The sequence below is a fragment of the Rhinoderma darwinii genome, chromosome 2 (assembly GCF_050947455.1).
Source record: "Rhinoderma darwinii isolate aRhiDar2 chromosome 2, aRhiDar2.hap1, whole genome shotgun sequence".
Taxonomy (NCBI): Eukaryota; Metazoa; Chordata; class Amphibia; order Anura; family Rhinodermatidae; genus Rhinoderma; species Rhinoderma darwinii.
In genome coordinates, this window is record NC_134688.1 from 95,163,843 (window position 1) to 95,189,498 (window position 25,656).

A 25,656-nucleotide genomic window follows, 5' to 3' on the forward strand; every position below is an offset into this window, starting at 1 on the left:
ACTGCCAAACACTATCTTCAGCAGCCCCATAGAAATTAAAGCGGTAGCCCAGCCCTACCGCTCCATTCCTAGGAATGACAAGGTAAGCCCGTTCTCATGATCGGTGGGGTCCTAGTGGTCGAACCCCCATCAATCAAATATTGGTGATAAATAATAATTATGGGAAAACCCCTTTAAGGTCAATGAGCTATTTTGCATACTTTCCCAGGAAACATTGCCCTTAAGGGTATGTTCACACGGCTTATTTTCGGCCGTTTTTTTGGCTGCAAACGGCCAAAAAATCGGAAGCGGAACGTGTCCAAAAATCTGCCTATTGATTTCAATGGGAAAAACGGCGTTCTGTTCCGACAGGGCGTTTTTTTACGCGGCCGTTTTGGCAAAAAAACGGCTCGTAAAAAGAAGCCCTGTAAAAAGAAGTGCATTTCACTTCTTTTGCCATTTTTGGAACCCGCGAAAAACAGCTCCTGATTTTCAGCCGTTTTTTAAGCAACTCGCATTTTTCGCATCATTTTTATGGCCGTTTTTGGAGCGTTTTTTTCTATAGAGTCAATGAACGGCAAAAGAAGTGACATGCACTTCTTTTTACACGCCGTTCTTTTTTTCAAAACGGCCGTGTAAAAAAAACGCCCTGACGGAACAGAACGCTGTTTTTCCCATTGAACTGAATGGGCAGATGTTTGGAGGTGTTCTGCTTCCGATTTTTCGGCTGTATTTTCAGACGTTTTTTGACAAATTCTAAGAGTGAATATTTTTTTCTGTTTTTTTCAGCACAAAGGAGGCTTCAATGTAAGACCATAATGTAACCACTATCTTAGAATTTTTATGTTTTATACAGGGAAAAATGAGAAAAATTGGGGGAAAATAAATGCAGATTTTATTCTTTTTTTCCCTTTCGTAAGTTAATGTTATTAATTGAATAAGACAAATTTATTCCACAAAATAGTCCTCGCTCTCTCCTGTGTATAACTATGAGGGTGGTGCCTTGCAGTGCTGATTGATTGGGGGGGTTAACATTTTTTTTTCTACAGGCATTTTATTTTTTATTTACTATTTTTATATATATAATTTTTTTACTTTTTTTTCCCCCTGGGGCTGAAGGAACCTGGTATAAATTGGTATGTGTTATCCCAGAATTCTTCATTCTGCAGATCACAGGTAATAGTGATCCAGTGCTTGCTGGCCAGTGATCTTCATACAGCGGAATGCTGGACGAACACAGATCTTCTCCTCCACCATGTGACAGTTGGAGCCCTGTGACATCATTATGATGTCACGTTTCCATGACAATGGCCTGAATACAGGAAGGACTCACTGTGAGGAGGAATGTCTTTTAAATTTCACACATCTGTTTGTATCTGCAGAGAGCACAAGATGCTAGCTAAATAATACACTAAATGGCAAGCTATTCAGGAATAATAAAAACTCCTGAAGCAGATTTAAATTTCCAAAAATAGAGGGCAGAAATGCTGCAATAGATGAACTAAAATATATATCCACTTTTGGATTTCCACCAATCCAATAGCATCACCGCGCAGAAGAACCAAGTAGAACCACCCATAAGCTAAGTCATGCTATGATGTCATAAAGCTGACTTGGATTTCCTCCAATAAGAGAGCAGCATTGGGTATAAAACATAGCAGCCACCTACTCTGCTCACACTGGTTTATTGTCTTATGCACGGTTTATTGTGAACAAGTCAAGAACAGATCACAAAGGTAAGAGTAAAGCCATAGCCAGGAGCAACAAAACCTCCAGAGGTGGCCTGAAGTTTCCAATTGGCCATATATAACACTTTCTGAGGAACACTTCAGTGCAGATGCACCAGTGCTTTTGGTCGATGGAGTATAATGATCATGTTCCTGGCTGGGTTCAAAGTATGGTATTTGAACAGCCACCACATATTCGCTTATCACCTACAGCTTGCAATGCATGCATATGTGGAGCTGGACAAACTGCTTTAGAATGTCATCGTTAGCCCAGGGGGGCATTGTGCCCCAGATCCAGGCCAATAGTTAGAAGCGAACCCTCTTTATGAAGTTCATATTCCCTTATAGTGTGTGGTCTGCAGGTTGTTTAAAGGCTGTTACTTATGGAACTATAAGTTCCAGCATATCTTGCCAAGCATTGTAGAGAGAGATTTAGAGAGGGAGGAACACAGATAGTGCTAGACAGGATCCAGGACTTGGAACACAGGGAAGTAGGCAAGGTGAAAAAGGATCAACCAGCATTGGTAGAAGCAGGGATATACTGTGTCCTAATATCCACATGAATGCCAGGACCCAAGGTTTCTAAGAAGAACATTGCCCAAGGCATCACAATGTCTCCACCAGCTTGTCTTTTTCCCATAGTGCATCCTGGTGCCACCTCTACCCCAGGTAAGCAATCCACACATCCGCCGTCCACATGATGTAAAAGAAAAACATGATACATCAGAGCAGGCCACTTTCTACCGGTGTTTAATGGTACAGTTCCGGTGCATTGTGTGTTTTGACACCTTTCTATCATAGCCAGTAGTAATTATTTCAGTAATTTGCGCTACAGTAGGTCTTCTGTTGGATCGGACCAGACGAGCTAGCCTTCATTCCCCACTCGCATTAATGAGAATTGGGTGCCTATGACTCTGCTGCCGGTTATCCTTCCTTGGACCACTTTTGGAAGTTACTAACCACTGCATACCGGGAACACCTCACATGACCTACTGTTTTGGAGATGTTCCTACCCAGTTGTCTAGGCAGCACAATTTGGCCCTTGTCAAAGTCGTTTATATCCTTATGTTGAAGAATGTATCTACATTATGTGGACAGAAAATGCAGCAGTAACCAACTTTTAATAAATGGGTGTGTTTTATCATTATTTCACCCTACTTTGTTCCCCTCCTTCTTTTAACCGGTGTTTTTCTGTATTTTCTCCACCTAGAGTTCGACATAACATTGTGGTCAGCATTGACACCAGTCTGGAGAATTCTTGTACAGTATTGCAATAGCCATTTTGGGCCTGTTTCATGCCCTATATCTTTACATTAGTTTGTATTGAGGAAAGGACAAGTGGGACAAGAGTAATGGTTCATTTGAAGAAATTTGAAAAATAAGAAAACTTTATTAGAGATTTTTAAAAATAAATAATTTTTAATATTTAAAAAATATTCCAATGTGGGTCTATTATGTTGTGGTGTGGATGACCCCTGTCAAACACCTAGGGCAAAATAAGCCTGAGAGTTAATTATCTATCGTATATTCCTGTAATACACTATTATAATCAGACTTGCTTGTAGTATATTACTTTATAACAAGCTTAATTGTTGCTCTATTTTGAGCTAAGTCTATTATATCAGAGTTAAGTAACCATAGGGCAGTGATTTTTCAGTATGCTGTATTCACATATTCTCAATGTATCAATGCTTTGTATTTGTATACTTTGAGTGTATCAATGTTGTGCTGTATTCACATGCACTGATTGTATCAATGTTGGCTGTGAGTAGGTGTCTTGTCGTTCTCACCATGTGAAAGATGACAGGCAAAACCGCAATAGATATATTGCTGGGAAATTTGAATTCACCGTTGGTTACACTTATTGTGATGTGCCAGTTGATCAGCCTGGCAATCTAGATCGAGATGATATATGTCAATCACCAGCGCTATATTTTTCTGCCAGTGGTGAAGTGCACTATATGAGGTACACTTGTAGTTGGATGCTAATAGTAGGTTAGACACCAGTCAAGTGTTATGTGCATCGCTAACCATCGCTAACACCTGCTTCTAGGATAAACAGTTTTTCAATGATTTTAGTATAGTGCCCTGCGTTAATATGCCTTGAATTTACTATGTCAGCGGCTAGAGCGTAAACACCGCTGGATTCGGAGAACGCAGGACAGAATTGTCTAAAGTATTTGAACTGAGCAATCTCTGTGTGCCGTTATGATGACACAGTGGACGCTAGCAGTGATTTCATCTGTCAGCGTTCGGCGAGATTGCCGGGTGAGCTGTCTCATGTGCCGCTGTGAGAGCTACGCGCGCACGTTTCGCCGGCATTCCGGCTTCCTCTTGGGGACCCCAAGAGGAAGCCGGAATGCCGGCGAAACGCGCGTCGGGTGTCTAGCCATACGAATGTACGATACCAATGTATAAGGTCTAGCATCTATCAAAATCTGTAATACAATCCAATAGTCAATCTAACTTTGAGCCCAGCTACTTTCTCTTGCCTGTCCCAGTTGGGAGATCGAGGATATTTCTGGCGAACGCTGCCGAGTTAATTCACTGACAGCGTCCACATAGCTCTCACAGCGGCACATGAGACAGCTCACCCGGCAATCTCGCCGAACGCTGACAGATGAAATCACTGCTAGCGTCCACTGTGTCATCATAACGGCACACAGAGATTGCTCAGTTCAAATACTTTAGACAATTCTGTCCTGCGTTCTCCGAATCCAGCGGTGTTTACGCTCTAGCCGCTGACATAGTAAATTCAAGGCATATTAACGCAGGGTACTATACTAAAATCATTGAAAAACTGTTTATCCTAGAAGCAGGTGTTAGCGATGGTTAGCGATGCACATAACACTTGACTGGTGTCTAACCTACTATTAGCATCCAACTACAAGTGTACCTCATATAGTGCACTTCACCACTGGCAGAAAAATATAGCGCTGGTGATTGACATATATCATCTCGATCTAGATTGCCAGGCTGATCAACTGGCACATCACAATAAGTGTAACCAACGGTGAATTCAAATTTCCCAGCAATATATCTATTGCGGTTTTGCCTGTCATCTTTCACATGGTGAGAACGACAAGACACCTACTCACAGCCAACATTGATACAATCAGTGCATGTGAATACAGCACAACATTGATACACTCAAAGTATACAAATACAAAGCATTGATACATTGAGAATATGTGAATACAGCATACTGAAAAATCACTGCCCTATGGTTACTTAACTCTGATATAATAGACTTAGCTCAAAATAGAGCAACAATTAAGCTTGTTATAAAGTAATATACTACAAGCAAGTCTGATTATAATAGTGTATTACAGGAATATACGATAGATAATTAACTCTCAGGCTTATTTTGCCCTAGGTGTTTGACAGGGGTCATCCACACCACAACATAATAGACCCACATTGGAATATTTTTTAAATATTAAAAATTATTTATTTTTAAAAATCTCTAATAAAGTTTTCTTATTTTTCAAATTTCTTCAAAGGAACCATTACTCTTGTCCCACTTGTCCTTTCCTCAATACAAATTTATATAACATTGGTGGTATACACCATTTTGGTTCCAACACTCACTTGTATAACATAAAAAGTGAGAGTATTTGCAAAACCTTCTATTACTATCTTTACATTAGGCCTCAGGCCTCTTATGGCAGTACAGCTATACTGCCCTAATGGTGGCCCTGCTGATAAGTCAGTCCAAGTACTGAATAGGTTATATTTTCTTGGAAAAGAAAAAAAAAATAAAAAAAAAAATACACACACTTGCAAATTTTGTCTGTTTATTAAACTTTGCCAATAATTTCATAATATGTACCCCCAACTAAAGTACACAGTGTATGCGGGTAGTTTTGAAGAGACAAATCCCTAACGTATATATTTACAAGTTATCATTTGGTCTACAACATGACAACCATGTTAGGAAGTCATCATTGTAAAGATCAATGTTCCCAAATACCAAACTAAGGCAAATTATGTACTACATGCAATTTCCTGCCCAGGTGGCACATGAGACTGATGCCCTGTCTGACTCCTATGTGAGTAATATCGATGACTTCTTAGGATATTGTGGAGTCAGGCAGTGGCTGTTGTCAAGGACTCAAACAATTTAAGTATTCAATAAAAGAAAAAATACATATTCAGGGCCACCCATTAGTTGAAAAAAATCACGGTTCTACTGAAATTAGCAAAATTTACCACATACAGACTGTTCATTATATATAAATTGAGATTATAAACTATAGTAGACATTTTTGTGTCTTCATTTTACCGAGAATAATACAAAGAACAAATAAATTGGAGACTGTCTACAGCACTGTATATAGTTTCAAAGCCTATCGGGTGTATATATACAATCATCGCCTACTGTATGTACTTTGCTGGGAGTCTTCAACCTGCCAAGAGTGAAATTACATTTCTGATTGTCACATAAAAGGAAACCGGTATAGCATATTATTTTATTGTTATTTTTCTGTGCAGAAACAGAGACAACTACTGCAATACTCATACACATCAAAATCACTGCAATATTTTGTTACGGATTTGTCTCTTCACATTACACCAACAGATGGTACATTACATACAGGTTTTGTTTTTTTTACTCATTGCTCAAGGAAAACAACAGATATACCCAAGACTGACAACTTAGACAGTGGAACACACAATCACTTGCTAAGAATGACTGAGAAACCGAAGAGCAACCAGGTTAAAAAAAAAGGTGCTTGAACGTGAAAAAAAACATCTACTTTTAGTCAACAATCCAATGAAAGGTTATGTTTTCTAGAGACATCTTGTAGAACGTTCTATAGTGGTCTTACAACTGTTTGAAAAGTTCAGATGCTCTTTAGCAAATTGACAAAACTTCTGACCCTCCCGCCGAAGAGTGAGGTAACTGCAGACCAGATGCTAATCTCTACATTAACACATAGAAATCCAACCTACTTTACGAAGCTGGCCAAATTGCAAGAGATCATAGAGCAAAGGTCTAGTTACTATAATAGAACACACAAGTAGCCATGATCAGACATAAATGTATTATGTGATGCCTCAATACGTAACCTGGTTGTTCAACTACGAGAAGACAGTGTTTGGAAAAGAATGGATAAAAAGCACATATCTGCATCTTACCATGAGGAAACTTAACATAAGAATTAAAAAAAAAACACATTGCTTTATACATCACTCACAACAAGAATTGTTTCTACATTATTTAAAACAAAATAAATATATTTCAGTATCTCTAAAACAAAATAATCTATATTTCTACTATTAGTTAAGGAAGAAATGTTTATTGTGCCAGCACCGTATTTTTATTCCTTCCTTATTAAGGGACAACCAACCTGTTCAAGTGAAGAGGTAATCTGGTGGGGAGAGGGACAAAGACCTGCCTTGACATGGACGTCTATATCTGAGTAAGAAGGTTTTATATTTGATCGTGGCTTTGGTAGGCAGAGGGCCCCTAGTTTACTTCAAAGAGCTCAGCTGAGGAGCGTTGTGTAGTGATTTCCTAGAAAAGATGTGCGGAGGCAATTCAGCGCTTAATCAAACCTATCTGCTAATGCCAAAGGGCAACAGGACACCCATCAGAGGGAGAGGGTAGGTTCTTCATAGTTACATTTCCTATATTCTGAGTGGTCTGATATTCAAACACAAATATCCTTCAATTACATATGTCAACATCACAATCCACATTCATTCAACCGATAACCTATATGAAACCTAACTAAGTTTTAAATGTAGGATATAAAAAGAAATAGAATTGTAGGAACACTGTTGATAATGTAGAGAAATAACCTGATACATTCTACAGTACATGTGATGTCGGCTTAAAGTATCACTAACCATCAGCCTGGTTCCATCTACTAGTAATATAATTTGTAGGGAAAGAACAAAATTCTTCTGTCAGTTGTCTGTATAATATGCTTTCATCTAATATAGTCATTTATTTCAATGAGCTGAAGCAAAGTACGACACACTAAAGGCTTCGTGTAGGGGGAGGTTAGAAAAAACGGTTATGATTCATTCGTTACTGTTCGCAGCAATTAAAAAGACCAAATAGTGTTTTGTATACATGTAAATGAACAGAATATTGTCAATTTGTTTTTAAACTTGGCATGAATCTGGGTGACGGACATGATATGTGCTTGCTCAGGAATACTGAAGTGCAAGAGAAAAATTCAGTCAATCACAGAAAATTCTTACTGCCCATAGCTTTTCTATTTACTAAAAGCAGTGGTCTCCAACCTGTGACTCTCCAGTTGTGAAACTACAACTTCTAGCATGCCCCGACAGCTTTTGGCAGTTGTAGGTCCACAAGAGCTGGAGAACCACGGCTTGGAGACTACTGCCGTAATAAGAACTTGTCTCAGTGACAGGACAGATCTATTAAAGAAGCACTCCCACAAATAAAAGCTTCTCTGGGCCATTGGAAAGGCACATTATGTAAATTGTGGTGATGGTAATCTTCTTACCGGTGGTTGTATCTGAGAGTTATCCACTCCCTTCTGGTCCTCAGTTGTGTCATGTGACCAGCAATAGGACTCTCCAACTGTCACAGCGTCTCATGTGTGGACAGGAAGTAGGCGGTAGCAGTCGCACTCGAGCCTTGGTGCCGGGGGGTACAAAGGCCCTTCTGCCACATAATAAGACACCAGTATTCTAATTGCCACATTGTAAATGAGGTGCCCTATTACAGATATTGCTTTGGGGCCCATTAGCTTCAAGCTACTCCTATTGCTGAGAGGGATCTGGTGATACAGCACGTGACTCCACAAAACCAGGGAGCGCCTTATTTTAATTGCAATTGTACCCAGTAATATAACTATTATGGTTTCATTCTGATGAACCTTTTTAATAAGTTTGTCCTAGTGAGAAGTTCTATTTAATTACGTTAGAATACCTCCCAAAATTTGAATCCCAAAATGTGCGTTCACCCTAAAAATGACAAATTAATCTTTTTATGTATTTCCGCATAAGCTCCGCCCCTATGGTCACCCATTCCATGAAACAGTCCAGTGAAAAAAGCGGGGTGTTGGGAGGTGTATGATGTTAAATGTATATAAAATGAACAGATAAATCTAGACACGTTTTTATCAGTGTGCTGGTATAGCAACTTCACATATATTGTTTGTTACTTAGAACATCAACTAGAAAATATAACAGTAGTAAACGGTCACAAACCAAAATTAGTAAGAAAAATACATATTTACAAAGACATTTGAAAATGGGATAAAAATAAGTGTAAAAAAAAAAAAAGCGCTACCTACTATAGACTGAGAATGGCTGCCCGCTTACCGGAAGCAATTTAGGATAACTTTTTATTAACAAAGTTGAATTGGTTTAAAGTAAAGTAAAAAGCTTATTAGTATTTATTTGCTAGTTCTGTATTCTGTTACTGTGCTACCATACAAGTCCAGTAGATGGAGTTTTTGTTTTATCTCTGGGATTAATCGCTCAGTGATCAGGCATACACTCTGATCTATTTGAAAAACTGTCACAGAGTGGTTGTTGCTTTTAGCAGCTTACAATCAAATAACATTAGATACATATATTAAAGGCTAGGTACACCTTTTAACAATTATTGTTTTAAATTAAATCAATGTGTTTTTAAGCAACTTTCTAACTTAATTATTATTATTTTTTTTTAACGATACAGCTTCTATCTATCCTGTATACATAGAAGCTGTATCGTTCCCCTTTAGCCAATTCCACTAGTTCAGCTGAACTGACGGCTCGGCTGAGAGTGAGTACTGTGCGTGTCTGACACACAGTATCCACGTAATATCAACCATATCAAAGTTCATAACTTTAATAAAAGTCAATTCAAACTGCTTCAAAACACATTGATTTAATAAAAAAATAAAAAAAACGTAATTCAAAACGATGTACATAGCCTTTAATTTAATTATTGATTATTATTTTTATTGACTTTCTAAAAATAAGTGTAATCCTGGCAGATGATGGGTGTTCTACATCAGTTCAGTTATACAGTTCTGGACACCTGAACTTGCATGAAATAATTTTTACAAAAGGTATATAAACCCTTATTGCATACAGAAAAATACAGAGAAAATCAAGAAAATTTGACTAAAGATTAAAATAAAATAAAAATTATTTCTATATTTCACTGAAATTGTAATCACAACATCTTGTGTGAGCGCTAAACATCTTCCACATTTGCCTACGACTTTAGGCGGAGACTCACCCGTAGCGATACACTATGCCTGATGTTCAACTTATACAAGGTCTACAGATGCACGGATATTCACATAAGCATGTGCCATAGACATATGCCATATAGTCATCTCTGTCTAGAATCTCTCGGCAGATGCTGGTAATAGTGTATATGTATTTACAGGAAACGCATGTCAGATGCCTAGAATGATTGGTAAGGCCCTGTTCACACGGCATATCTTCAGGCTGAAAAATACAAGGCTGATTTCAAGAAAAAACAGCCTCTGAATTCAGCCTGTTTTTTTTATAGTGTTTTTGATTTTTGCCTGTGTTTTTTAAGCGTATTTTGATGCGTTTTTTTCAAAGTGTCAATGGGAAAAATCGGCTTGTAAAATGCTTCAAGAAGCGGCAGGCATGTCCCTTCTTCGCAACGAAGCGTATTTTTACAAAGTGTTTTCTCGTCCAGCAGCATAAAATTATGTCTCATATGTAATACACAGTACTTTGTGTGTATTTGAATGTTAAACGTGTTTTAGGCTTCTAAATGTGCCTGAAAATATGTTGTGTGAACATGGCCCTAAGATAAAGGAACATAAAATATAGAGTACCTTCAACTAAAACAACGCTCTTATTGCCATGTAATGATGCTAAATAAAAAGGGTCAATAATTTGGTGGAATACAGAACTTAATATAAAGTCTATTATTTTCCAATAAGGTGCAAAATATATTATTTACTACACTATTTTAAAATAAAAGTGGCAACAATCACATTTAAAGGTTATGACGACCTTTGCAACGACAATTTTTTTTTTTATTGCTCTAATGCAGTGTTGATTAAAAATCTGCAACAGTTTTGTGCCAGCAGCTCTTATGCAGATTTGTGTGTCTCTATGGAAACAGACTACAAACAAACTCTGTAGTCTGGTCTTGAACTTCCTTCCATTAAACCTCTTCTTATTGCTAACATGCATTGAATAGTCCAACACAAAGTAGGGGACGGATAGAAGGGAGTATGACTGTAGGATCAGGGTTTGCTTGTAGTCTGTAACCATGGATTCACATAGGTCTGCAAAGGAGCTGTAGGTAGACACTAAAATGGTACAAGATTTTAATCAGGACTATTTGAAAAGTTACATCATTTTTTTATTAGAGAGGAATTGAAGCAATATCAAAAATAGGTTGTAAATATGTACATAGCCTTTAAATTCAGATGTAGCTGAGCTAAAAGTGTCTTTTTTTTAAATTCTACAATGTGGGAACTCACCAAGATAAGAATGTAGTAGCATTAGTTGAATACCAAACAAGGGGGACAGTTTAGGTTCCACTTAGGATTGCCGTAAAAACAGCACAGAAACTCCTCCTTTTTATAAGCCCCACCTTTCTCATATGCCCAATTGTGGGTTAGTCCCTACTGTTGACTGGTATATAGGTTTATCTGCAGTCCTATGTAAAAACAAAGGTAATACATTGTGATATCATGGCACAATATGCTAAATGACAAATTTAACACGGCTATATCTACACAGTGAATAGTGCTCTGGCTTGAAAGACTAGATCTTGATGATGAAAGGGCTGGAAATTATACACATCCAAACAAAATTAAAGCATTTTCCGGTAAAGCTGTGTACTGCGTGTTTGTAATACATCTTACATAATATCGGAGTACACATACCGAGGTCAGGCCACTGTCACCAGTCTAGATGTTGTAAACCTGTATTTTAAAAGATGACCAGCCAATCCCTGCCCTTTTGAAAAAAAAAAATTCTATGTTTTACAAAACCGTAGACTATACTTGTGTACTAAGAGTATATAGTAACACTTGTCTTTCTGATAGCAAATACTAGAACTGGTAATGTGCAGTCTGAATGTACCCCCAACTAGGTTAAAGGGATAGCGGGAGTTTCTCAGAATCCTTCTCGACATGCTTTCATTGAATCCATGTAAAGTCCCAGTTCTACATTGCTGTGGTGGGGACTCCCTCTTTATATGTGCACTGAATGATACCAGCTTGTTATAGCAACACTGAAAATGAAATAGAAAAATTATATATTTATATAAGAAAAAAATTCTGATGGCTTTAACATGGATCCTGCGTGTGAAGAAAATACGGGGAACTCTTTCCATAAACTGTATGCCACATTTGGATCTTGGCCTTTCCCTGAGTCATCGTGCTGTCCGTCACATGCCGAGACGCCCATTTAAAAAAAGCTGCAAGAAGCAGAAATGAAAAGACATAAATGGGCAGAAATAATTGATGGCCGAGTACACTAGAAATGTAATTCTCAATAACCGTTCTGTAATACATCAGGCAGGTGCTGATCAACCAGTGTCGGTGACATTTCAGTTTAAGAAAATAAAAATAGCATAAATATGTCGGGTCTCCTATCTAGATCAGCATAAGATGGGGGGTGCAGAATTTGGGGATATATAGCTTTCTAAAGTGGATCTGTGACCTAAATATGTTGCCCAGTTTAAAGGCTATGTATATATATTTTTTAATAAAAATGTCTCAGTTTGATTGTTGCAACTTTCAAAATACTTTTATTAAAAGTTATTGTTTTTACTGTTTGAGATACAGCTGCTTTGTATCCTGTATACAGAGCAGCTGTATCTTGCGCTGAAACCTGTATTCGTCAGGTCAGTGGAACTGACGGTTTCAGTGACAGCGGGTCCTGCATGTCTCTAACACGCAGGATCGAGCTGCTATCAATCACATCTAAGTTCATAACTTAGATGTGATAGATTACAGGTGGACCCTTCATGTGAGACACGCAGGACCCGCTTTCGCGGAACTCGTCAGTTCCACGGACCTTACGGATTTAGGTCTTAGCGCACGATACAGCTGAACTGTGTAAAGGATACAAAGCAGCTCAAACATATCTCAAACAATAAAACTCATATTTAATAAAAACTCATTTGAAAGTTGCAACAAATCACACTAAAAAACAACAACATCATAAAACCCAAACGATTTCAAAGGTGTACACGGCCTTTAAGTATTATGGGCATGGGCGTAACTATTGCGGACGTTTTGAGGCCCAGAGGCTGAGAGGGGGGAAACAAGTCGGTGACCTACTGTTTTTGGTCTCGTGGGTTCTTTTTCTCGGATATAAAACACTACTATCAGTACCCTGTACTGTGGTCTGCAGTACAATTTACTATCATCTAGGTGGTAGTGCCCATCCTTGTCCTTGGTATGGGACCCTAGGAATCCTAGTTACGCCTCTGATTATTGGGACAAGATTGTGCCGTTTGGCTAATAAAGCCTAACAAATAATGCAGTGGACGGAAAGAGAGGGAGCGCTCTACTTATGAATATATTGACTCATAACTAGGATTCCACCGTATTCTTGTCAAGGCTCTATTAGCAAAGCGACACAATATTTTGTGTGCCATTTGGGCTAATAGTGCAGCAGACCTGTCCCCATATTTTGCTGCCCTTAAATAGGGCAGATTGCTGTAGTATTGTGACTGATCCGCTTTACATTCTTCCAGGACTCCTAGAAAGCCTGTAAAGTGTGTTTTCTCCGACCGCAGAGTGATTGATAGCTTTTCCACTATAAGGACTGTCAATCAGTATTGTGTTGGTGGGGGAAGGAGGAGGGTTACCTCGAAACTGCGTTCTCTGGAAAGGAATTAAAAACAACATGCCATTGAGGTTAACAAGTCTTATAGCAGTTCTACCTATCTGCAGGATTCAGAAATCTTAATTATCATTTCCAGAGCGCATCACTTAGCGGTAACAGTGGTAGCATGACTCACAAGCTCTCTATAAATCTAAAAAAATATATATGTTCCCAAGCTCCTTTATCCTACGCTGCATTAGATAGGGGCGCATAGGAGATCTGATGGATCTAGGTAAAAAATAAATACATTCTATATACAATATTTTACAGTCATGAAAATGTATATAAAACTCAAAGTTAAAAAGCCCAAAACAAAAACTTCTACTATATCTGTGTTTTTTATTTAGAGGAATTTTCTAGCAGTAGCTGATAGAGGGAGGAACCGCAAAACCCTAATAGCTAGAACTCATGTTTAAAGAGGACCTGCCACCTCTCATGAAAGACTTCGTTCACATCTGCGTTGGGACTCCGTTCATGGGTTCCGTCTGATCTTTCAGTCAGGGGAACCCATGAACAGAATCCAAACGGAAACCATGGATTTCAATGTTGACAGATCCGGTGAAAATGTTTTCCATTTGTCACCGTTTAAGGGTTCTGTCGTTTTGATGGAATGAATAGCGCAGTCGACTGTGATTCTGTCAAAACGTTGAGACCCTTAAACAACGGTGACAAACGGAAACCATTTGCACCAGATCCGTCACCATTGAAACCAATGGTGATGCAAACGGAAATCTATGGTTTCAGTTTGGATTCCGTTCATGCGTTCCCCTGACGGAAAGCTCCGAAGGAACCCATGAACGGAGTCCCGACGCAGATGAGAACAAAGTCTTAGTAAATACTTGTATTCCCCATGAAATAACAATTCTGGAGAACCTTTTCTTAGAACACAGCATTCAGAGAAGTCTTTTAAGTGGTCATCTCTGCACAGTCTCCTTCTAGACTTACAGCATTTCACATTATCAGGCAATTCTCTCTAAAACAATTGCTGGATTATTAAAGGAATTTTTCATGGAAATACTGAATTTCTTTGGTAAGACGGTTAATACTAATGAGTGTAAATAAGGTCTCATTTAACAACTACATGGATGGCGTTTAATGAACACGAGATCCAGGATTTATCTCACCTTCTGTCCTTTGATTTTGAGCTTTCGTTGTTCATGCTGAGTGCTTTCCACACAGTAGTTTTAGGCATTTCATCAGAGATATTAATATCAGAAGGATCGCATCTTAAAAACAAACATGACTATCATTACAAGCATCATTATATGGGACAGAACAAGAGAAAGGAAAACATCAGTATTATGTATACGCTGGAGATGGGTATTGATAGTTTTTTGGTGCCCCTTTAAATTGAACTTACCTTGTATTATTGTTTCTCCCAGGGCTGCCCAATAGTTTTCTGGTTTCTAAGGGAACTCCTTTTTCATCTGTAGCCTGCAACATCTTCTCTGCCTCCTATAAAAAGTTTCCAGTAATAAGTAAAATGCATTCTTTCTGTCCTTTAGTTACCACTGTGCATAGTACTTTGGGCAGTTTCTACTAGTTGATCACGATATTTAATGTCTACCATAATTATTTAAGCAGCAGATTTCACTTTAGATCATAACAACAAAGTCCATAAAACCAAACTAGCAATAAGAACTACAATGGTGGAACAGAAATAGGGAACCTGTCATGTTGAACATGGTATCCGATTTGCAGGCCACATGTTATAGAACACGAGGAGCTCAGAGGATTGATATTTAGTTTTGTAGCAGAATAACTTGTGTTTTATTCATTTAAACTTCTGATCATTCTGAGCTTAGGAGTCTAGTGGGCGGTCCAACTCAATGATTGACAGCCTTCTCTGTATGAGTGAATAAATAGATAGCCGTCAATCAGGGAGTAGGACCGCCCTATAGACTCCTAAGCCCAGAATGAGCAGAGATTGAAATGACTAAAATACGTCTACGTTTTTACTGAATCTTCCCAAAAAAGATATATCAATCTGCTTAGGTCCTTCTGCTATATTACATGCAGACCACCGATTGAATAGCATATTAAATGTGACAGGTTCCCTATGACGCTTAGCTATTATGTGTGTTCTCTCCAAAAACATCCAAGAGAGATCAAAAGATGGAACCTAGGGTAAGTGATATATAAAGCTTATTGTTAACTACCAGCGAGCATTTTAGTGTTAGAACTGTCACAGCCGTATTTACAATAAGGCACCGAGGGCAGGTGCCTAGGCGCCAGGAAGGAGGGGCGGCATTGTACTTGCTACTAAAATTATTTTTTCATATGTAGATACTGCTGTTGTGGGCAGTGGGGTGGTGAGCTGGAAGCCGGCTGACATACAGAAGGATGTGGGAATTAGATGGCCAGAAGGACCACTCACTGCATGGGATTCTGATATATAAAGCAGCCACCCAGAGGTCCGCCCTGCATCTTTTTCAGTAGGCAATAGCTATAAACGTCATCATTACACAGCTCTTTGATGGATGACGTGTATAGCCGCTGCCCAGGGCTCTCCTCAGCTCTTCAGGCTGTTTAGTGTCGGTTTTCTGCTTCTTCCCCTAACGTAGGCTAAAGGACTCTGCTTAATCCTCGTGGACTAAAAGGACCTTCAAAGACTTCATGAAGATGTGATCAGCCAACTAGGATTCAGACACCTTTCTTCTAGTTCTTTCTGGGCCCTGATAGTACTCGCTCTGCACCCCCCCCCCCCCCCGGCATTGTCATTCACTGACTGCCCCTCCCCCTGCTACCTCACAACACCAGTGAGGAGAGATGGAATCTGCGGTCATTGCAGAGGACCAGACTACAGGTAGGAGGGAAGTAACAGTATAGTTAGTATCGAAAGGCAAAGGAGTGACTAGAATGTGTAATTGTGACCTGTATGTGTGTATATTTTATGTAATATTATATATATATATATATATATATATATATATATACATACATATATACACATACATATACACACACTACCGTTGAAAAGTTTAGGGTCACTTAGAAATTTCCTTATTTTTGAAAGAAAAGCAGTTTTTTTCAATGAAGATAACATTAAATTAATCAGAAATACACTCTATACATTGTTAATGTGGTAAATGACTATTCTAGCTGCAAACGTCTGGTTTTTAATGCAATATCTACATAGGTGTATAGAGGCCCATTTCCAGCAACCATCACTCCAGTGTTCTAATGGTACATTGTGTTTGCTAACTGTGTTAGAAGGCTAATGGATGATTAGAAAACACTTGAAAACCCTTGTGCAATTATGTTAGCACCGCTGTAAACAGTTTTGCTGTTTAGAGGAACTATAAAACGGACCTTCCTTTGAGCTAGTTGAGAATCTGGAGCATTACATTTGTGGGTTCGATTAAACTCTCAAAATGGCTAGAAAGAGAGCTTTCATGTGAAACTCGACAGTCTATTCTTGTTCTTAGAAATGAAGGCTATTCCATGCGAGAAATTGCCAAGAAACTGAAGATTTCCTACAACGGTGTGTACTACTCCCTTCAGAGGACAGCACACACAGGCTCTAACCAGAGTCGAAAGAGAAGTGGGAGGCCCCGCTGCACAACTGAGCAACAAGACAAGTACATTAGAGTCTCTAGTTTGAGAAATAGACGCCTCACAGGTCCTCAACTGGCAGCTTCATTAAATAGTACACGCAAAACGCCAGTGTCAACGTCTACAGTGAAGAGGCGACTCCGGGATGCTGGCCTTCAGGGCAGAGTGGCAAAGAAAAAGCCATATCTGAGACTGGCTAATAAAAGGAAAATATTAATATGGGCAAAAGCACACAGACATTGGACAGAGGAAGATTGGAAAAAAGTGTTATGGACAGACGAATCGAAGTTTGAGGTGTTTGGACCACACAAAAGAACATTTGTGAGACGCAGAACAACTGAAAAGATGCTGGAAGAGTGCCTGACGCCATCTGTCAAGCATGGTGGAGGTAATGTGATGGTCTAGGGTTGCTTTGGTGCTGGTAAAGTGGGAGATTTGTACAAGGTAAAAGGGATTTTGAATAAGGAAGGCTATCCCTCCATTTTGCAACGCCATGCCATACCCTGTGGACAGCGCTTGATTGGAGCCAATTTCATCCTACAACAGGACAATGACCCAAAGCACACCTCCAAATGATGCAAGAACTATTTAGGGAAGAAGCAGGCAGCTGGTATTCTATCTGTAATGGAGTGGCCAGCGCAGTCACCAGATCTCAACCCCATAGAGCTGTTGTGGGAGCAGCTTGACCGTATGGTACGCAAGAAGTGCCCATCAAGCCAATCCAACTTGTGGGAGGGGCTTCTGGAAGCATGGGGTGAAATTTCTCCCGATTACCTCAGCAAATTAACAGCTAGAATGCCAAAGGTCTGCAATGCTGTAATTGCTGCAAATGGAGCATTCTTTGACGAAAGCAAAGTTTGAAGGAGAAAATTATTATTTCAAATAAAAATAATTATTTCTAACCTTGTCAATGTCTTGACTATATTTTCTAGTCATTTTGCAACTCATTTGATAAATATAAGTTTGAGTTTTCATGGAAAACACAAAATTGTCTGGGTGACCCCAAACTTTTGAACGGTAGTGTATACACATTATAAATAAATGTGCAGTGTTAATATATATATACACACACACAGTATGTGTCTATATGCATGCAGTGTGTGTGTGTGTATATATATATATATATATATATATACATATATATATATACACACAGTCGAGTCACATTATTATGACCACCAGTTAATATCCAGAGTGAACAAGACGATCGCGGTGGTCCCACAGATGCTCAATTGGGTTCAATTCTGGCGAATTAGGGGGCCAGGGAAGTACTTGGAAGTCTTGGTCGTGCTCTTCCAACCACGGTCAGATATTTGCTGGAAGATTCCATCTGCCCCAGGGAAGACAAGCAGCATGTATGGATGGATGTGATCTGCAACGATGGATTCATACCCAAAATGCCTTCCACATGGATGAGTGGGCCTAAAAAATGCCATGAAAAAATTCCCCAGACCATAACGCTGCCGCCACCAGCTTGTGTTCTTCCAGCAATGGTTGCAGTGTGTTTGTTCTCTGATGTTTCTTGTCTGACACGCCAACGTCCATCAATGAAGCAGAAAACATGACTCATCGGAGAAGGCAACCCTTTGCCAACCATCGGTGGACCAATTCCAATACTGCCGTGCAAATTGAAGCCTTTTTTTCTGTTGCACCTTTGTTAGCATAGGAGCAGTGACCATCTGTCTGCTTCAGAGCCCCATAGGTAGTAGGGTTCATTGAACTGTTTTAGACAGTTACGGTGAGATGCTCCACTGCAGCGGGTGGCTTGGCCCTCGCGCACCTTCGTAGCTGACGTTCACCTCTCACATCAATGGCACGTGGTGGCAGTTTCCACGTCTGTTGTTCCCAACGGTGCCATGTGTCCACTCACGATACAATTTCACCACAGCAGCAAGTGAACAGTTCACAAACTGCGCAGTTTGATAAATACTGCCACCCTGGCCCGAAATCCAATAATCATCCCTTATTGCAACTCTGATAAATCGTCCCTTTTACCCAAGGCAACAATGAGTGATATGTGTTCAGACCGCCTATCGCACACCTTATATACCCACGATGCCAGCCCACCACACATCACTTCCTTCATGGGCTACGCGCTGCGGACGGTGAAAATAGGAGGTGGTCATAATAATGTGACTCGACTGTGTATGTATATATGCGCATGTGGGCAGTGTGCATATATGTGCATGTCTGCAGGAGGTGTATATAAATGCATGTGTATAATGTGTGCAGTTTGTATATATCCTGAACTACAACTCTGTGTGAACAGGGCCTAACAAAGAACACATTACTCACCTGTTAAATACCCTGCCGTTCCAGCACCTTATTCTCTTTCAGCGATGATGCCATTGAGTCATGGGCTGGTATGGCACGTCATCATTGCTGGCATGTCAGGAAACACTGGGAGGGGACCACAGAGGCATTGGCGCTGGAGCAGCAGGTGATTTGACAGGTGAATAACGGGTTTTTAATTTATTCTGTAGGTAGTGGTTCTTTTTTTTTTTTTTACTCTTGGACAAACCTTTTAAGGTACTTCTAAATGTAATAGTATTTTTCCATTCGCTCACCGTTAACCTCTAGAGGCCTAAAAAAGTACCACTAAAATGCCATGTGTGAGTCCGGCCTAAATACTTTAGGAGTACCAAAGGACAAATGCAGCTCAACTGATATGGGATGTATTCAGACTCGGTGCAAAGGGCAGCATCAGCTGTAAATAAAGCCCTGATAACTGTAGCAAAACATCACAATCACATGAATCCTTACGGTTTGTACTGCCCTGACATCTGCTGGCAGCTAAGGGGTAATACATATTTATAAAGACTACATTTCATTTTGATGTTCAATTGATTTTGAATTTGGTCATTCAAAATAACTCTCATAACCAGTGTCTGAAATACATACGTAACCCATTATGTTCCAGTAATAACGTGAATTTAGGTTGTGTGCGACATTGCATTGTAATACCAGAAAAACAATGGAATCACACTATATAGGATCTCTAAACCTTACAATATGAAGTGCTTGTATAGTGAAATGCTTTACATTTCTGTGCAATTAGCAACCCTTACTTATAGCGCCAGTCTACTCCTAATATGCAGAAGCCTATAGCCTCCCCAGTCCCCAGGCACAGGGACTAGTTGCGGTTGGAACCTTTATGGGTCAGTTCACACATTCAGGATTTGATGCGGATAAAATCTGCATCAAAATCGCATGTTAATCCGTATTTAGAAAACCACAAGTGCGTATTTCTTATGGTGCGGATTTCATATCAAATTTTAACATCTAATTGATTTCTATGATCTGCAATTAATACGCATTGAATCCGGCGGGGAATGGATAGGATGCAGATTTATCATTTCTATCCGCATCTATAAATCCGCAATGTAAAAATACGCTGCATGTGCTTTGGTATTGTAAAAACCCATCTGCTTCAATTGTACAGTAAAATAATGCGGATGTGCTCTGCGTATTCCGCAACGTAAATCTGCATCAAATCCTGAATGTGTGAACTGGCCCTATTACATCTATTGCTGCAAATATGTCTTTAATGGGGTATTCCCATCTTAGAAATGTATGGCATATCCACAGGATATGCCAGTAATGTCGGATAAATGTGGGTCCCATCTGCACATGCCTACAACACAATCACTACACACGTCATACAATGTGTATACATGGTAGCCAATATAGTAAGCTACAGGTTGCAATATAGAATGCTTCACCTGTAACTGGCACTCCGTTTGATTGAAAATGCAGCATTAAAAAGATCACATTCTGTGAAATTATGGCAACTCTCACATATAAAGTACAATGTTATATTAAACTTTCACAGGTTCAGTTTTTACACTGGATGAATGAGCCTTGTAGCCTGATATGTACAGTATGGTAATAATACCGAGCTGCACTTTTCATGTCCAGCACTCCTCAATCCCAGGAGCGGGCACAGACAGCAGTGGGTCCCTGTGCAAAAACAGCATATGGGCTCCATGCCCCCCAATAGCGGAGCATAGAGCCAAAACCACAAGTAATTGTGAGCTATGAAATTCATCATCTCTTACATGGAATCAAATAGACAGTTGGAAGCTCCCAGCTGTCTTTTTAGGTGGCAGTGGGCCCCCTCACCTACTGGCACCCTGTGCAACTGCACAGGTTGCACATATAGTATGTCCGCCTCTGCACTAGCTCTCACCTCCAGCTCCTTGGCCTTGTTTTTCGCATCTTCAAGCTTCTTCTTCTTACTCTCCGGCATTAAATCGTCGAGCCAGCTCAGCTCCCGGTTAGTGAAACACAAATCCATCACTTTGCGGACAAACACCAGAGCTAGGACCTGTCACAGGCAAATAGTCACAAGCATTACCATACAAAGGTGTGTAAAGCAGGAATTAAGTAACTTCCCAGAATTATATACATAATATTTTATTGGCTCACAGGGTGTCTGATGTACATTGCACAAGTCATTATAATTACTTATTACACAATCCCAGAGCATTCACACCCAATACTCATTCATCAGATCAGCGTCCTCCATCAATATGTGATTGTTTGTTTTCAACTTGAGTTTTATGTGAACCCTTGTAATTTAATACTACCACAGATTGTCATTCAACTATTTGGGACTACATCCTTTGTTCATGGAGATAACCCTCGAAGTGACGTTTACCTGCAGTTTGCACAGATATCACAATGTATTTCTGAAAATGAACATAATGCAAGTAAAACTTTCCACATAGGAGACACTGACAACTTTGTGCTGATGCTTCTCTTTCTAGAAAAATTATAGGGTATATTTTTATGTAATGCATTTGCTAGGCAGTGCTTGACTATGTTTGATCCATGACTTACCAACAGATGCCTCAGACAGGGGGCATTTATGTAATGATGTGCCCCCAGCACTACCAACCATGACATTTCCCAGTGCAAGATGGCCATTGTTCCTAGATGGATAATGGGAAAGTAGTTTTATCCATCCACCAGGGCTTTCTACATAATAAAAGGCTATAGATCAGCTGATCAGTGGATCCTCTAATGTATATTGGGATTTGGGACATCCAAATTTTGCCATTGGGGGACGAAAGTTTGGGCATGTTGGATTTTAACCCATCTGATCCTTTGTCCTCCTATTGAAATAACATACATGTATACTTTTAGGGGGGTCCGTAAATATAACTGTTGGCTGTTGGCAGTAGATCATTGGACTTTTGATACATAATTAATACCATTTGTATTATAATTAATACCATTGTCTAGACTGGATATAATTGTATTTACTTCTCAGCTGAGAGCAGGACTAGGAATGAATAGTTTGCTGCCTCTCAATGTAAACAGAAGTGTGATCATTCACTGACAGCAAACAAATGTCTTGAAAATGGGGAGGAACTGAAACACAAAGTACGATAGAACGTTTTATAACTTTTAATTTATACAGTGATCAAGTATTATCCACATCCAGGGCCGGCTCCAGGTTTATGTGGGCACTTGGGTGACGAAGACTTAGTGGGTCACTTTGTGGGGGAACTCATGGCAGAAGTAAAATTGCAGAAAAAAATCACTTTGTTCCCCCATATAGCAGTTAAGGCCTGTTTATGCCCCCATATAGAAGTTAGGCCCCCAATTTGTACCACCATAAATTTTGTGCCGTCTGTAGATCGTGCCACACAGACGCTCCTCCCAGGTAGTGCCACACAGACGCTCCTCCCAGGTAGTGCCACACAGACGCTCCTCCCAGGTAGTGCCACACAGACGCTCCTCCCAGGTAGTGCCACACAGACGCTCCTCCCAGGTAGTGCCACACAGACGCTCCTCCCAGGTAGTGCCACACAGACGCTACTCCCAGGTAGTGCCACACAGACGCTACTCCCAGGTAGTGCCACACAGACGCTCCTCCCAGGTAGTGCCACACAGACTCCTCTCCCAGGTAGTGCCACACAGACTCCCTCCCAGGTAGTGCCACACAGGCCCCCCTCCCTGGTAATGTCATGCAGCCCCATCCTTGGTAGTGCCACGCAGCCCCCCTCCTTGGCAGTGCCACGCAGTCCCCATCTTTGACAGTGCCACATGGCCCCCATCCTTGGCAGTGCCACACAGCCCCCCTCCTTGGTAGTGCCACACAGACCCCCTCCCAGGTAGTGCCACACAGGCCCACCTCCCTGGTAATGTCATGCAGCTCCCTCCTTGGTAGTGCCATGCAGCCCCCCTCCTTGGCAGTGCCACGCAGTCCCCATCTTTGACAGTGCCACATGGCCCCCATCCTTGGCAGTGCCACACAGCCCCCCTCCTTGGTAGTGCCACACAGACCCACTCCCAGGTAGTGCCACACAGGCCCACCTCCCTGGTAATGTCATGCAGCTCCCTCCTTGGTAGTGCCATGCAGCCCCCCTCCTTGGCAGTGCCACACAGCCCCCCTCCTTGGCAGTGCCACACAGCCCCCTCCCTGGAAGTTCCACACAGCCCTCACTCCTTGGTAGTGCCACATGGCCCCCATCCTTGGCAGTGCCACACGGCCCCCTTCCTTGGTAGTGCCACACAGCCCCCCTCCTTGGCAGTGCCACACAGCCCCCCTCCTTGGCAGTGCCACACGGCCCCCATCCTTGGTAGTGCCACATGGCCCCTCCCTGGTAGTCCCACACGGCCCCCACTCCTTGGTAGTGCCACACAGCCCCCCTCCCTGGTAGTGCCACACAGCCCCCCTAGGGGCCCTGGTTGTGCCACACAGCCCCCCCCCCTTGTAGGTAGCTCCTTTGAGGCTCCCTCTAGGAGTAGAATCCCCAACCAGAGCATTGCGGACGCTCTGGCCGGGGTTCCACTTCAGGAGGAGCCCCTGACATCACTGTCCATATATGGACAGTGATGTCAGGGTCAACTCCAGGGCCATAGTCCCGGGCAGAGCGCGAATAGCACTCTGCCTGGGACTCTTGCTCTGCTCCTGACATAGTTACATAGTTAGTACGGTTGAAAAAAGAAACATGTCCATCAAGTTCAACCAAGGAATGGGAAAGAGAAGGGAAAGGGAAGGGAAAAATTTCTACACATAGGAGCTAATATTTTTTGGTTCTAGGAAATTATCTAAGCCTTTTTTAAAGCCATCTACTGTAGCTACTGTGACCAGCTCCTGCGGTAGACTATTCCATAGATTCACAGTTCTCACAGTAAAGAAGGCTTGTCGCCCCTGCAGATTGAACATTTTTTTCCCCAGACAGAGGGAGTGCCCCTTTGTTTTTTGAGGGCATTTTACATGGAACAGGATTTCATCATATTTTTTGTATGTGCCATTCATATATTTATAGAAGTTAATCATGTCCCCCACTTAGTCATCTCTTTGCAAGGGTAAATAGGTTTAATTTTTTTAATCTTTCCTCATAACGTAGATTCTCCATGCCCCTTATTAGCTTCGTTGCTCTTCTTTGTATTTTTTCCAACTCCAGGGCATCCTTTCTATGAACTGGAGCCCAGAACTGAACTGCATATTCTAGATGAGGCCTCACTAATGCTTTGTAAAGTGGTAATATTATATCCCTGTCCCACGAGTCCACGCCTCTTTTAATACACAACAATATCTTGCTAGCCTTTGAAGCAGCTGATTGACATTGCATGCTGTTATTTAGTTTATGATCTACAAGTACACCCAGATCCTTCTCAACAAGTGACTCCCCCAGTGTAGCTTCCCCTAGGACAAATGATGCATGCAGGTTGTTGGTACCCAAATGCATAACTTTACATTTATCTACATTAAACTTAATTTGCCAAGTGGATGCCCAAATACTTAGTGTGTTCAAATCAGCTTGCAATTTACAAACATCTTCCATAGACTTAACAATACTACATATCTTGGTGTCATCTGCAAAAATAGAAATAGAGCTATTAATCCCATCCTCTATATCATTAATAAACAAGTACACCACTTATAACCGGTGACCAATCAGAGTAGGAATCATTGACCCCAACTCTCTGGATACGGTCCTTGAGCCAATTCTCAATCCAATTACAAACTATACTTTCTAAACCTATAGTCCTTAACTTACCCATTAGACGTCTATGTGGGGCAGTGTCAAATGCCTCTTTGAAAAATCCAAATAAATCACCGTCTATATATGGATAGTGATGTCCAGAGAAGTGCTGAAGTCCCAGGCAGAACGCTAGTAAAGGCTCTGCTCCGGTACTCCGGCTCTGGGGATGCTCCGGACATCACTGCCCAGAGCCAAAGTCCCGGGCAGAGCGCTACTAGCACTCGGCCTGGGAGTCTGTAGCATGGTAAATGGGAGAGTATGGAGCTACCTCCCTGCTCTGCCATAGCGTTCAATAGTATCCACATCCTAAGGACGCAGAAACTATTGAATGTGGCTTCGCTACCACTGAAGCAGCCATAGCGGCTGCTAGCGGAGCCACTGGACATGGGAGGAGCCGTGACGGCGGGCGGCACGGGCACTCTCATGCCGCGGTCCCCGTAGCAACCGCTATGGCTGCTACAGCGGTATTTACTCCGCCTCCTAGACAGGGGCTCCCTCTAGAAGTAGAATCCCTCGACAACACTCTGGCCAGGGATTCCACTCATGGAGGGGCCATGACGGGAGCGTCAGCACCCGGA

The 25,656-nt window shown here is 41.0% G+C and overlaps 1 protein-coding gene across 1 annotated transcript in view; it reads right to left on the reverse strand.

Moving 5' to 3' along the window:
• Positions 1-5,486: 5,486 nt before the first annotated feature.
• Positions 5,487-25,656, reverse strand: part of SLC4A8 (solute carrier family 4 member 8) — a 176,449-nt gene continuing 156,279 nt past the window's right edge. The window contains exons 22-25 of the mRNA XM_075851933.1: positions 21,265-21,402; positions 14,881-14,975; positions 14,645-14,746; positions 5,487-12,102 (exon numbers count right to left, since the gene is read on the reverse strand). Coding sequence (XP_075708048.1) covers positions 12,093-12,102; positions 14,645-14,746; positions 14,881-14,975; positions 21,265-21,402 — 345 coding nt within the window. The 3' untranslated portion in view covers positions 5,487-12,092. The remainder of the gene's footprint in view (positions 12,103-14,644; positions 14,747-14,880; positions 14,976-21,264; positions 21,403-25,656) is intronic.